The 16,108-nt window shown below is 30.1% G+C and overlaps 1 protein-coding gene across 1 annotated transcript; it reads right to left on the reverse strand.

Moving 5' to 3' along the window:
* Positions 1-1,424: 1,424 nt before the first annotated feature.
* On the reverse strand, positions 1,425-7,709 carry LOC124361908. The gene is made up of 2 exons (XM_046815968.1): positions 7,558-7,709; positions 1,425-3,254 (listed from the first exon to the last, which is right to left on the reverse strand). Exons 1-2 carry the CDS (start codon positions 7,603-7,605, stop codon positions 2,676-2,678), a joined length of 627 nt encoding a protein of 208 aa, XP_046671924.1. The 5' UTR covers positions 7,606-7,709; the 3' UTR covers positions 1,425-2,675.
* Positions 7,710-16,108: the final 8,399 nt, after the last annotated feature.

Here is a 16,108-nt window from a genome sequence, read left to right on the forward strand (position 1 = left end):
ATGTTAAGGTAGTGAGTCCATATAAAACTTACCTTAATACTCACCGTTACATTTGTTGTAACTTCAAATTTTACACAAACCACTTAAACCATTCCTTGTAAAATAATTAAGTATATTTAAAAGCTTAGATTTTGGAATTTGAGATGGTCTAAACAACTGAGCAACTTTAGTTCTGATAATTTAGTCAATGTTCTAGGTATACAAGTTATACCAAGAATCTTATTTTCTTGCTCAGATGTAATAAACTTTACAATGACAAAGGATATCCTTTTCTTCAGCACTCTAGTTAAAAATCATAGAAAATTATTTTTTTTCTTTGTTGGTATTTTTTATTTTTTAGGTACTCTATTGCTTAAAGTAATATAGGAACTTTCTTACCCACTCACAATAAGTCTCTTTGGGAAAACATATTTCCATAGTTGTAATCAGTTTTTGACAAAAAACAAAGTTAAAATAATAACAGTATTGGAATGTTTATTGTGCTTAAATGACTCTATTAAATTTAATTACTACAGTTTATTTATAGCTGTTTTCAATCATTCTCTGATCAATGTCAACATGCAGACAAATTAGTACTCCATTATCTATGTATCTGTACAGAATCCTGCCCGACTTTGTACTGTTTGTTAATACAAAAATATCAATGGATAACATTTCCATAATTGTAGCTTTTGGATTGTGCTTTTGTACAGTATATTATATTTTGTTAAGCTTGACTCTGTTTTCTAAACATTTACTCATCTATTGATGTTTTTTGATAAACGTTTTGTGTGTATGTAATAATGTACTGTATGTAGCAATATAAGATTTAAATTTAAATTGCGTTGCTTTATTTTAAACAATTGTTCCTCAAATTTCGCATAGCCTAATTTTGTATTGATTGTTTGTTTAAGGCAGCCCAATCAATGTTGGTTAATTGTTTTTGGACTTAAACATTTTTTTGTTACAACCCTTAAATGCTTTTTCTAAAAATGTAATATGAAACATTATTTTGAATATTCTATAATTATTATGCCCATTAAATGTAAGAGTAAGCTTTGTAACAAAAGAATGCAAATAAAAACTGTATTGACATAACTTTTTTTACAAAAAATTAATTTTTTAGAGTAATATTTTATAAAATAACCATATTACTTTCTTAAATTATATGTCATTATACTGTTAATTAATAAATAAAACATGTCAGTTATAATTAATTGTAAATACAATAAAATATATAAAATAAAACAATAAAAACTTTGTATTTTCCCATTTTTAGGGGTGTTATCTTGAAGTTTATCCAAATATAAAACAATTGAACTCATCTTAAAGTTCATTTGTTAGTAAATTTTACTAAAGATTTTTATTAAAGATAACGTTTATAGACATGTGTTGTTCTTCAATATTGATGAGTGACACAGGCAGTATATAAACTCTGTTTTTATGCAAAGCAAGTTTATTTGTTAAAAAATATACTAACAAGGTGTTTAGTAATAAATATAATATATTAACAAGGTGATTAGTATCTTAGTAATGTAATTAACACAGCACTCTTTGTTAAGCTATTGAGATAATTATAAAAAGTAATTATAAAACTATAATATTCAATACCTTATACTCTAATACTGTAGTTAGATATTACTGCAGATAATAAAACACAATAGTTACAGCTTCCCAGCTGTATTAATACTATTAACTGGTTGGTTGATAACCAAATTTATTCAGTTACTTTGGTACCTAATTATTTTACTGAAAATTATTGTTGAAATTATTATGAAATGTAAATGTTCTAATTTATACAAAATTAAGAATACACTAAAAAACGGTTGTGACAAAAAATAATACAAATTTTTCTGGAAAAGCTGGAAACCATTACATTAAAAGAACTGAACTAAAACTAGATATACATCTTGTATAATAAAAGGAATGTTGGTATATTAAATACATAGATAAGATATTTGATACATATGAACACAAAATTATAACCTGACTTTGCACTACGTCATTCGATAATAATTAAAAATATAAAAATTCTTCCAATGAGTTTGTTCAATTAACAGACATGGGTTTGTTTGTCTTTGCTAGGTTTGTTGTTCCTTAGGTCTACATACTTTAGTCCATTAGTAGTGTTGACTTTTCGTGACAAAATCTTGTTTGTGACTATATTTTTTGTTTACTCCTAATTAATTTTATAAATAAAATTAATAAAAAACATTTTCTTTTCAAGTAAATACAATATTTTTAAAATACATTATTTTTAACTGTGGCTTTGTATCCTTAATAATTATTTTCATTTTAATTGCTCTGAGTAATTAAAGTTGACTGATTTAAATTATGGATTTAAAACAACTTTTTAATCTGCTTTTACACGAACTAAAGACTTGTACACAAGGATACACATGGTAATAGGATCTACTGTTTTGTATTTAATAAATAAACTAAATATAAATGTTTGTATAACACAAGTAATAATATTTATAATATTTACTAAACCCAAACTGGTTCATAATTTTTTAAATATACTCTATTTCTTAACACGAGCCAAATATTTTTGCTGTCTAGGTTCAGTTAATTGATTCCTAAGTTTGTGACCAATTAATATTGTATATCAATTAAATAAATTATAATTAAATTATATATATATAAAATAAATTAAATATATTAGTGTCAGTTCAGTTAATTCACTTTAACTACAGTTAACATTTATTAATTATTTCTGATGCTTTAGCGAAAAATTCAGAGGCAGTATACCCTACACATTTCTTTAGGTTAGTGAAAAAATTCTCAGAATCAGCTTCCAGCTCACTGATTAAGCCTTTTGCTTGGCTCAGCAATGCTTCGACATCTGGTCCACTATTTTGAAAAGCAGTGACAATGCAATCCAGGATGTCGAACACATTTCCTGCCGAATGACACTGGACCACGTTCTTGATCAGGTCCTCCGTATCGTACGCCGCAGTCATAGTCGTGTTGTACACGTGGAGGATGAAAGTCTCCAAGTCCGCAATGTTTCTGGTGGCATTGATGCAGGCTTGAAAGTTTCCGAAACTCAGAGCACCTTGATGGAGAAGCTTTAGCCTACTCCCTGTCCTGCATCTCTGGAGTTTAGAGAGTGTGGATTTTATACTCAGGAGGTATTGCACAAAAGAATTTTGTGAATCCAGTCGTAGACGTGATAAAGCAGCATCAATGTCAAATGGTATTGTGTTTATGGCATGTTCTTTAAATTTTAGAACACGTGAGTTATCTTCAGACTCAGTTAGAACACCAGTAGCCTGAAAAAAATCAGTTGAAAATGATCTAATGCTTTTATAAATTATTATTATTAAACTATTGTCTCAGTAATCATACAATTGATTGTGTATTTATTCAATTAAAACCAAAACATACACAACTATTAAACTTTAGTTGACTTTCTTATTCATTTTCATAGTTGAATTTGTATGTACAATTTAATAAATTATATGAAGATAAATGTCATATCTCACTGGAACAACTTGTTCCAGCACTATCTGACTGTCAGTTCTAATTCTACCATTATTGCACCAAGCACAATAGAAGGGCTTGTCTTAGTTACTAATTTCAGTTGATGAGTGGATGTTTTCCAAAAGAGACACCAATCCCCTTTTAAGCCTTATTTTTCCCCGTTCTAATGGATCATTGGAGACAGGATTTGAACCTATACTATCTCTAGCTCAGATCCAAATTCTATCTTAGACCCCATCCATTATTTTATGATCATAAAATTGTTAGAGATTGTAAGAACAATGTTAGTTCTTATGAAGCAAACATCAAGATTGCCATCATTACACCCAACTCCCAGTTGTACTTTCATTTGTATTTTTTCAGACATTTTTTTTTAACAGTGGGAAGTTGTTTGTTATTTTTAATCACATTGGTTATGTACGAGTATTCTGATTTTTCATGGTGAGGAGAGGAAATGGCTGGACGGTTTGGTTCATTCATCATTGAAGAGTTAAGCAATCAATATTGATAACTTGATATTGAGAACATCAAGTTATTATCCAAAATAAATCGTTTGATTGATTTGTTTTATATTCCATAAGGATTTTTTGGAATAATGAATTTAATTTTATATAAAAATATATACAAGATGTTCAAATATACCCATAAATGATGGTAAAATTGTTAACAGCAATAAATTAACATGAAGCAAAAACTGTAAATGAAACCTTGTTTACGAGAAAACTCTGGAGAAATTACCCTAAATAGGCAGTGGACTATGCTTAGATCAGGATCCTAGCCAGGGAGATGATCCAAGTCACTACCAAAATAACATGAAGCAATAAACTGTAAATGTAACCGTGTTTACAAGAAAACTCTGGAGAAATTGCTCTACATAGGCAATTTTTTGACTATGCTTAAGTCAGGAATCTAGCCAGGGAAATGATCCAAGTCACTACCAAAATATAAAAATTAATAATTTTACTTAATATTTCCACTACCAAAAACTAACAATGATGTAATTAGCGAATCCTATCACTATTAGAGCTGGAAAATTTTTACTTTTGTCTGTCTGTCCACACGATATCTCAAAAACAAAGTCACCTAATAGATTTGAACTTGTGCATGAAGCTTCAAGTATATATGAGGAACACTGAGTTAGATAATGGTACATGTCATTTGGCTGGGGGTTAGTGAATATTTTTACATGATCTTATGGGTAACCACGTTAGCAACGATAAATATCAGATAAATAAACACAAAAACAACCCTCAATACACACACAGAGATTCAAACATATAAAATATTAAGGGGGGTCCGTACCAAACAATTCTTTTTTTAAAGTTTTTTGGGTTTTTTTAGTTTTATATTCTTCAGAATCTCACCTTTTCAAACATGTACTTATTTTCTTTCTATCTTTATTAGAAGTTATTGAAAATAAAGTTTTTATAAAGCGTTGCAACCACTTCATGGTGAAAGAGGCAGCCCCGCTGGTGGCCCAGAACTGGGTTATAATACTGTTTGTAGAAAAATTTAAATAAACAAAAATCCTTGTGTCAGTGACTAGAGTATTACATGAGTAATAAAATAAAATAAAACATTTCAGTATAGGTCCAACACAACTCTATAAAAATTACATATAATTAACATTACGGAGATAGAGCACAGACCCCCCTTAACACATCCTAACTATCCCAACACATACATAATTTTATAGTGACTTGGTGTGTAGAATTTTATTACTTAAACACTGATACGAAACCCAATATAATGAAACAAATCTGAATGTATTATCTGGCAAGATAAGTTGAGAAAGATTTAATATTTAGACTTTAAATTTAGCATGTAACTTCATTTCTACAAGAATGAGTTCTATGATGAGTAATTTTCGTGTCAACCTCTTTTTTTATGATTGTCTGTCTGTGTTTCTGTGTACAGAAAATCTCGAAAATGAAATGAGCTGTAGATTTGAAATTCTGCAAGCAACCTCTGTGAAGCATGTTACTACTGATGGTGTGGTGTACTTCTACCTTATTTTAACTGTACACATATTAAAAAATCGAAAATTACTAATGTTTCACAAGTGATAAGTTATGGAATACGTTAGTTTACATATTCATTGTTCAACTTGTAATTTTATTTAGAAAAATAATTCATTTGTCAGTATGAGTAAAAAAGAAAATTTAAAACTTACAAACTATGATTCAGAATTTCGCAGGCCTCAATAGGAGCTGTGGGTGTATAACGTGCTCCTAGGCACATCTACAGTGCATATGATGCACATGATGACCAACATTCAAGTATTTGGTTTTTAAATAAGTGCAACTGTTTACGACACAACACAAAGGGCAGCCTCACAAATCAAATTGTGATACTTCAAGGTAGTTATAATTTAGACTCGTAAATTTAATTATTCAGTTAATATCCTCTTTCTTTTTACTATGAACAAGTTATTATTATCATTTCTTTGTTCTCTTAGGACAAGAAAATTATAAATTGCATCTAGTCTATTAGGACCTATGCTCTGTTTTCTGGAGAGATAGGATATTCTGGATGAGAAAGGGTAGAGTAGGAGCCGCCTCCTGTTGAGATCCATGAGGAAGGATTTAGAGCAATAAACTCAAGTCATGTCCCCTCGGAAGAAGGGGAAGACAGCTCTGAACCAGCCTCTCCAGTCAAAGCAAACAGGGGGTGGCACAACCTTATGTCTAGGCTAGCAAGAACGTTTAACACCTAGGGAACGAACCCCACCAACTCAAACAGTCATCTCCCGCAGTAGACTAGACCTATCGAATTATGCTTGTTCCCCAAAATCTTAACATTTGCAGTTAGTGATGTGCCTAATAGACATCCATAAGGTTGATCAGATTTAAGGTCACATCGGTTTTTGCTATACCCAGTGTGGGTTCAACTGGAAGGTATAAATCATAAAATGTCAATTTGAACGCTCATCTACAAATAGTATTGTAAGTCGCTTATATCTATAAAATCAACAGATGTGGGTTTTATTTTCATACACAATCTGAGAAAAAAAAATGGTTCAGTGATTGGAGCTAGCTATAACAATTACAACAAGGTCTGAAATTGTTTTTTTTCAAGTGCACTATGGCATCAAGAAAATATTACTACAGATGAGACTCTTAAACAATATATTAAACTCACTTAGAAAGGCCTTTTGGTAGGTGACTATTATTTGCAATTCTTTTATTATTTTCAACTATAAAGTCAATACATTCCTGGCTTCAACACAGCAATAGCTTTGGATCTTTTTAAAGTTATACACGTTTGGTAATGAATCTTTCTCAAAGGTGATGTTGAGTGCCAAGTTTTAGTATGAAGATCCACTTGATATATCCTTGGAAAAATTGATTTTTATCAGCTGACTTTTAGTGGAGCATATTACTTGAGGGGCTGGAAAAATTTCTGCCTGTCCACATGGTATCTCGAAAATGAACTGCCCTATAATTTGAAACTTTGCATGAAGCTTTAGTTATACATTAGCATCACTGAGTTTGATGATGGTGCATGTCACTACATGGAATTGGATAAGTATTAGCGAATACTTTTACTTTGGTCCTATGGGTAATAATGATGGCAACAAGAAAAGAGTAACATTTATAACAACTTTTGACATAGTAATACATGTAGCTTACTCGTACAGTAAAACACCACCTGATGTGTTGTTGCAAACTATTTTAAAAAAGTAAGTATTTTTGAAACTTCAAGGAATACTAAAAATGTATAATTTAAAAATACACCTACACTACTAGAATAAAAACTAGATTTCAAGATAAACAAAATAAGACTCTATCTCATATGTTTTTCTAGAAAAATGGCATTAAGCTATCATCGTCACAAATGGGCATTTACAAAAATTTCAAATTTAAAAATTCAAATAAAACAAATTACCTAAAAGAAAAATGTTTTTGACAGTAAGGAGTCCCTCACCATGATAAATTTTCACAGATAATATTTAATTAAATTTACTATAAAATAATTAAAATAAATATGAGAGGAAGAAAGTTTTGTACACTTATTACAATTATTTTGATTAGTATTATTTACTTTAAATTTCACTTAAAATATTTTATATATAAATTAATCCATACTTACTTGAAACACACAAACTATAACAAAGAACAAAGCTGCTTTAAAAATCATTGTGCTTCCAAGCAATTTACTTGCCAAACTGAACTGCGGACAGGTTTGAAAGGAACACTTCTTAGAGGCTTTTATCTAGACTGAAACTCCTTATCTTCATTTCAAGATGTACATTTAGTCATGATGTGCAAATTTCTGAATATGACAAATGATACAGTAGTTGTGTTAGAAAGAAATGAATGGTCTAAAGGGTTTTAGGAATTCCCAAAACTTGTAAGAGACAATTAAGTATTATCTTTTTCTAAGAAATATTATTTCATCCACTTAATACTTTAGAGGATGGGTGTCGTCAACAAACATATCAGTAGGAACTATTCTTAACACTTAAATATTTTAGCTCAGTAAATTAGTAGAATAGAAAGAAAACAAAACACTCATATTTGATACAGGTGTATTTGTAAACTTTAAATACATTCTGTAAATTGTGATCATATTTTTTTGAAACTATTATGAATGTAATTCAAAACTTAATTTGTATATAAATTAGCTATATTAAGAGCTAGATGAATTAACAGCCATGTTGATTTAAGCTCCATAAGAGACATTTTAAACAAACTATTTTTACGTCCTTAGTTTGTCCATAGAATTATAGGAGACTAGAACATTTCCGCTCATACAAATGCGTTTTAGTTACCTCACTATTTTTATTGATCATTCAAAAAAATTCTCAAACTTGCTTTTAAATGTTCAAAAATTATATAAACTTTAGAACAAAAATAACTAAAAAGTGTTTGAATACATAAAAATGCTAAAATTATAAATACTCCATTGTTCTTGTGGGTAAAATTGAAGGTTTTCTCACTACAGCCGGCTTTTAAGGGATTCTTTATAATTAATTCTTAATTCTTTATGAATTTCTACAAATATTTGTTGCTGAAAATTAATTGCAAAAGATAAATGTGCATTGTTGGCTTATTTAGCATATAGTAATAAAATGACTGCAACTATAGTACTGCCTTAGTCTTGGTGGGTAGCTGTAACTTTGCTATATTAACCTTTTTTACCTTACCACCTCCTCTCTATCTTCAACCCATCCTCTCAAGCTAGCATAGCATCAGCGTCCAGGCTTCTTACTGACATACCATGCACATTGCGCTAGACTCATTGACATTGCCTGTTTAATGGAGTGTCACACTTATTGTTTATTGTGTATTTCTCCAGTATCAGTTCCCTTGTGAAGTGTTAAGTAGTATTCAGAGATAAACTGAAATTTGAGTGAGAAGAAAACTTACAGCACTGGAATCACCAAAAATGTGCAGCTCAAAACCAGGAATAAGAGTAAATCTTTCTTAAATAGGTACAAAAAATAAATAATTTTATTATGTTCTTCCTAAAACAGAATCACGGCAACAAAAATCAATTAAAGATGAAAATTATGCCCAAAAATATATTCATAAAATACTGTACTACACCAAACTGTTCAACTTCAGACATAGGCAATTTAAATATGACTTTTTAACCATCTGAACCATTTTTATTTTGAAGATTCAACACCTAAACACAAGATCCTAATATCACACTTTTATAAAATGTGCTTGAAAATAGTTCCGATTTTAATCTACACAATCTGCAAAAAATTATAAAAATGAGGCAAAAACTGTTTATTTTAACTTTAAACAAAACATACTGGCAGATATGCATGCCAGTAAGTTACAGTGTTGTTACAATAAGGATTTTAAAAACACTCCAGGAATTCGGTAAATTGTACTTTTTGTGTGCTACCTAATGGTGAAATAAAAAAAAAATAAAACTGGCTATTGTAAAATCTACAAATGCGATTCTGCATGCCTTGCTGTCTGTTCATGCCAACCTGAGAATCAAGGAACATTTTTTTGAGGTTTTAATGATTAGAAGCATTTTTTTGAAAAGGCCAAGAATAACAGTCATGATTGTGTATTGTCTTTACGAAAACAAGCAGAAGTGGCACACTTAGCATTAATAGATGGGAGAGGGGGTGGACTTACTTGTCTGCCCGTAGTGCAACGTAATATTGGACAAGACTGTTAGTTGTAAAAAACCTGAGTATCCTCATAAAAATACCGATGTCCACCAAACATTTTAAGGTAGCTTTGCTAAATAACACCATACCATAGAGCTTCTCAAAGTGTGTACCTACAGATGGTTGAGCTACAGTGATTGACAAAATAACTTATTGCATGAAAAAGTGTTTTAAAATATTTATTATTGCCTTCCCGTTAGACTAGGTTTTCTAATGTCATATTGAATTATTTAATTGCCACTAATATATTTACAGCTCCATAAGTTTCTCCCAATTACTTTTATATTACAAAAATTAAGCATAAACAAAAGAGATTGTTCCGTCGTCGCATAAAGAGTGCTCTGGTGAGAGACTTCCAAGCTGTCTAGGAATGTTTTGCTTGACAACGGCAAACGCTATGCATTACTCGACCCAAACAAGCCAATGAGCATTACATTGACTGACAAAATTGTGTTGGAATATGTTGTCTACTGGTAGTGGCAATTCAGTGGTGGGTGGAAAAAAGGAGTTTAAGCTCTCGTTTGGGAAAAAGTAACCAGTGCAATTTGAACCCATTGCATGATCCATGGATAAGCATTGGCCACTTATATTTATTGAGCTTTCAGCTTGGAACACTTATTGGAGTCCACCTGAATATCAAGATCCAGCAAGCACTCATGCATTCTTTTGGGTCCTGATCTTAAAACTCCTTAAAAAGAGTTAGTTTTATGAATAAGTAACTGAACAGTTTTATTGAGGTTTAGGAGTATTCTCTTGATTTGCCTTAACTTACAGGAAAGTCAACGGCCAGTTTAAAGACTATATGGTAAACCTCAGATATTAGTAGAGAGCCACATAGCATTAGTAACAGACTTAAGAGATGTCTCAATTCAGAGTGGATGTTGTCTTGGATAAACCACTAGAGATCTTAATGCTCTTGACAGATTAGAGTTGGCAATGAAAGATAAAAAGGCGTCACAGGAGGAAATAATGGACTTCAAACAATGAACAAGAGGCAAGCCTACTCATTTGAAATAGTATACTAATCAATTTACAATTTATTTAAAAAATTGTTAAATCAATAACAAAAATGTTAATTTTAAATGTTATGGAATATGCTTATGTACTTCTGGCTGCAGGTGCGATTCATTCTGGATACATACTTGTACATTTTGGTATCCAGTTGAAAATCGTTAGATTTAATCATGGGAGAATCTTGAGAACCAAGAGCATGCTGTGCTCTGTATATTGATGGGATCTATAGTTCAAAAGGGTAGGGATATAGATGATGATTAGACTTGCTTAGAGCGTCTTGTGCTAGTGAAAGTAACGAGATAATCGAATAAAATTTAATTATTTAAAATTTAGTAATACACCAAATTCCAAATTGATATTCTTTATTTTTTAGGAGAGACTGATCCCCTTTTAAGTATTACTCCCCTCATGGGCCACTGGCCTGTGAGAGTATCTTATCAAACAGAATAAGGTGGAGAGTCGATACAGTACAAGATCGATGGTACTGATAAAAAGTGCAATCGAAACAGAAAGTATTTTAACCTGCGTTATCTTCAATTCATACCTAAAGTCCAATATCTTACATCGTTCAGCCATCAGCACTTCCGATTACAGTATCTACAACTTTATGAATTAAATTTAAAAAAATGTAATTGCATAGTACTTTAAAGATATGTAATAACGTTTCTTTAAAATAATTCCAATAAGCATGCAAAATATCATTCATAAATAGTATCACAGCAACCATAAGTGTTGCAGATGGTAAAACGAGTGCTGACAGGAATTTTGCATAAATTCTTATCTGATTGAGATTTAAGAATAATTATATTAACTTTAATTACTCTTCAGTATTATAGTTCTTTCATTGTTAGCATCAGTAAAATCTGTTCCGTTGTTAGAATACATTATTTTCTGATGGAATATCTCCTCCTAAAATAAGGCATTTTAATGCTAAATCTGATTTCATTTTAATAGAACAGCTTTTGTGATGAGAATCCAAAAATAAACAAATATACTGGTCTAATGTAATGACAACCACTCCAGAAGATTGCCACAGTCAAACTTTCCAATACTTTCGCTGACTATTGTCAGAACCTAATAACAAATGATTTTTAATCAGAAGCATATAACAAAATTAAACAAGTTCTTTTAAATCAGAAGCATATAACAAATCTAAATATTGTTACCAAAATGTGTAACAAAGAATTCATCTACAGCTCTAGCGTTCATGTAGCTGTGAGCATTTTCATGTCTTCACAAAATAGTAGTCACATTACATAAAACAATAATGCAGTTAATATTTTATGAGCTAAAAATGTGAATACGGAAAACTATCCAAAAATTCTTTTCAGCTTTTGTGTGACAAGATTTATTCAACAAGCTACCAAATACAGTAGACATACTTCCTGGTCTTTAAAATGTCATCTCTTTGCACTTTTAATGACTTATTTAAGTCTAAACTGTTTGTATCATTACTTTAACCACTTTTATTTCAGCTCTTTAGGTCTGATGACGTGTTCCTTGAACGTGAAAGGTCCCACAAAAAGAAAATTTAATCATTATTGGAGTGTGTTTATAAATTAAGTTTTATTCCAATAAGAAGAAGTTAGTAGAACATATGGTTCATAGTGTTTAAAAATTCTTTTCATTAATTTATTTAAATTCATTAAAAACCATTATTGATTGTTATAAATTACCTGTTTTAGTTAACAATAAACATTTGTCTTATTATTATTTGTTGGGACTAATAAAATATAGTGCATTCTCTTAAGCTGTTGCGTTTTCTTCCAACACGACACTTCTATCTTTAGATATCCATCTCTGGATGTATTTTTCCCTAGGAATGTCACTATGTAAAAAAGCTATGCTTAAAAAGTAATTTGAATCCAGATCCCGTGCTGATAAGCTGCAGGAGTAACTATTCAGCTATATGGGACAGTGCCATTTCTTATCAGTAATTGAATTATTTGTGATAGGATACATATTTTATTTTATTTTTACCATTCCTCCCAACATCTACTTTATACTATTTTCATCTCCCTACCTTTTCGTATTTTTTGCCAAGGTAAATACAGATGTCCTCTGAAGTTATCTTGATAAATTTGTTATCACTTTTATATTTCCGTTACCTACTTACCTTGGGATTATGTATGAATTAACAAGTCGATCAATGTGACTATCACTGCTATAGTAGGTATTGTTATTTGAACACACCCAATTTCATCTTTCTATAATCAATCACTCTCCTACGGAGTGGAATTTCCGTGAATTATTACTTAACTTGATAAGACAATTCCGTACCTACAAACTCTGTTTCAAAAATAGTGACACTAAAGCTTAAAATAGAAAAATGCATTGATAAATATAGTAAATAAGACTACAGATTATATTAATTCATTTCTGAGAAAATTGTAGAAGCATATTGGAATAATTCAGTAAAGTTTTGTAATTAGGTGGAATCAAATGCTATGATCTTATCGTGCTATTCATGATTATATTGTACCTATAAATTTCATCACAGCTTAGGAGTAAGGATCTGGCTCTTTAATGAGTTTGATTCTTGGAAAGGTTAATAAACATTGCAACTTGGTTTGGACTGTTTTTCCTTAAAAGCTTTAATACTGTGTAATGAATGAAAGTGTCATTAGCATCAAAAGAAGTCACTCATTAAAAAAGTTGTTAAGTTCATGCTTTTGAAAATATTAGATATATAAAAGCTCATTATGTGTCATATATGAATGTAGTCTGCTCTCTTTTGAAATGAATTGGTTCATACAAACATAGACATAATTCAAGCCTGTTTACAATAAGTAAGGGTGTAAACAATATTGACACAGTAAATAGCCAATTACATAATATGACAAAATATTCATCGCCTGCGTTATTGAAACTTTGATCTTCACCAGTACATCTGTAGTAGTGTTCAGATCAATAGAAGCTTCAAGGTCAAGCTTGTTAACGTCATATGACTATAAAAACATATGGCATTGATAACTGAAGCTTCTACTGATCTGAACACAATAGTAGGCTACATGTTGGAAAGAGAAATAGATGTGCCATTTCTGCATGAACTATGGGGTTGCAGCTGATTAGTTGCAGGCACAAGACATCATCATAGAGTATTGATGGCATTATAAAAACTTGTAGCAACTAAGAATTCTATTAATCAAAGCATCATGTAAATAATAAAATATTTACTATTTACTTGTTTTTATAGTAATATGTGTGTTATTATCCTTGAGACACATTTTTTTCAATTATTTGTTTTACTAAAATTACATATTTTTCACGCTTGTTCTGAATAATATACTCGTAACTTGTAATATTATGTTATTTCTTCCCAACTTAATGTTTGATGATGTTTTTGCACCTCATGACTAGTTTTTTTTTTTTTTTTATTATTTTGTTATAATTACATAAACCTAAATACTACTAAACAAATGTTTGAAATTGAATACAAGTGTAATTTGGTACTGTACGCCAATTGTAAGTACATCTCATCCTGTACAAAACTAAACAAAAACTAAGGTAGTAGCTCAATATGAATGAAAGTTGTTATGCAATTTAATAATATGTGAATGTATCACAGTGGCAATTTAAATTTACCATACAGTGTTGAAAATTCTGGCAGTTAACCATACTACAGTACTCATAGGGTTAACATATTACCGTGATAAAATCTAATATGATTGTACTCAGCTTGTTTACAAATTTATTGATTCTGCTATTTTTTCATTGCCATCATGGCCAATAAGACCATGAGACCAATGTAAAAATATTGACTAATGCTCAGCCAAATTCTATAAATTGACATACACCATCAAAATCAAATAAAAATTCATTTATTTCATACATTATAACATGTGTAACATTTATAACAGCTATTTTTACTTGTATCTAACAAATACATTACCTTCTGCTATTAGTGTTATTTACTTAAGTGTACCCACATTTAATAGTATAGCTTGTGCGTGGGAAGGGGATGCTATTAATTGCATTATAAGTTTTACATGAATTTATAAGGCTGCTGCAAAATTTAAAAAGTACTAGGAATGAATGATTTTAAGACATAATATAACATAATATTTAGTGTAGAACATGATATTTAGGGCAATGCTAACCCGAACTACGAACTGTAGACTAAGGTGCCAAGAAAGTCTGGAAATCGGTTGATAATATATGATGTAATTTCTTATCTATGAATTAATAATTATTCTATTATGTTTGCTTATTAGGATATTAAAATCAATTTGTTATTTATATAAGTATTAAAAAAACTATTTTTAAAATTCTTGATATAGTTTACTTTTGTGTTTGGATTTTAATTTTGTAATTTATTATTCTTTAATTTTTTATAAAAGATATGGTTTAAATGCCCTGGTAATATAGGTTTAGATAAATAAAAATAAACAAGTATTACTTTTATAGAAATAAGGCTTTTATGCAAAATTTCAAGACTATAGGTCAGTTCATTATCAAGATATCATGTGGACAGACAGGCAGGTAGACAAACATACTCGGAAAATAAATAAATTTTTAATTTTAGTCTTCTTTCTTAAGAAATATTGTTTTCAGTGAGTTATGTTCTGTGAAAAGATTAAATTTCCAGGTAACACACTTGTTAAAGTTGTACACAAAAATGTTGTTTGTTTATTAATTTTGAAAATGCGTATTTATCTATGTTAGATGGAACAATCTTACTTTGTGCGGTGTTTTCTTTCACAATCTGTTTCTCGTGAAATATGGTACAGTGTTATTTGATAAGATTGCTTCAAGGACTGTTTTATTGCTTCCTGTTAGTTTCTAGAATTCTACAAAGACCATAATTGGATTATATTGTTGAATGACTCAATCTTCTAGGAAGTCATCGTGGAGTTAATTTTCTGGTTAATATGACTAGTCTGGAGGTCTTCTCTCCAGAATAATTGTTGGTATTAGTAAAATTGGAAATTGTTTTATTTGTTGAATAAAAAGCTATTTCTAGTTTTATTGAACTATAACTGATATAATAGCCAGCATGCAACAATTAAAAACTATAAAATTTAGTTTTTCAATCAACATCAGATGAAATCTACAAAATCTCTGGTATTTAAACTTCATAAGATGGTGACAACACCTTGTTACTATTTATGTTCATCAAAACAATGATTAGATCTTCAACATAAAGACTCATGACTTACTTATTCTTTATTGACTGATTCTTTAGAAGAGCCAATAACACTTTGCCTTTTTATTTCTTTTCACCTTGTATTTGTCCACAATACAATACTTAACCAGGATCTCTATGTGGAATATGTGTAACAGTCGAAATATATTCATAGCATTTATACTAAACTATAAATACTAGTACAAAGGAACCACAAGGTTGAATTGGAAGTTCGAGTAAAGAATGTTTAAATAAGTAAATGATTTATTCTTAGATTTTCCTAAATCTAATCTTTTGAAAACAGGATTTCTATTGTGAAGGGAATAGAATTTTCCGGACATTTGTCATTGTTCAGTGAAACAAAA

The sequence above is a fragment of the Homalodisca vitripennis genome, chromosome 5 (genome assembly GCF_021130785.1).
Source record: "Homalodisca vitripennis isolate AUS2020 chromosome 5, UT_GWSS_2.1, whole genome shotgun sequence".
NCBI classification, from domain to species: domain Eukaryota; kingdom Metazoa; phylum Arthropoda; class Insecta; order Hemiptera; family Cicadellidae; genus Homalodisca; species Homalodisca vitripennis.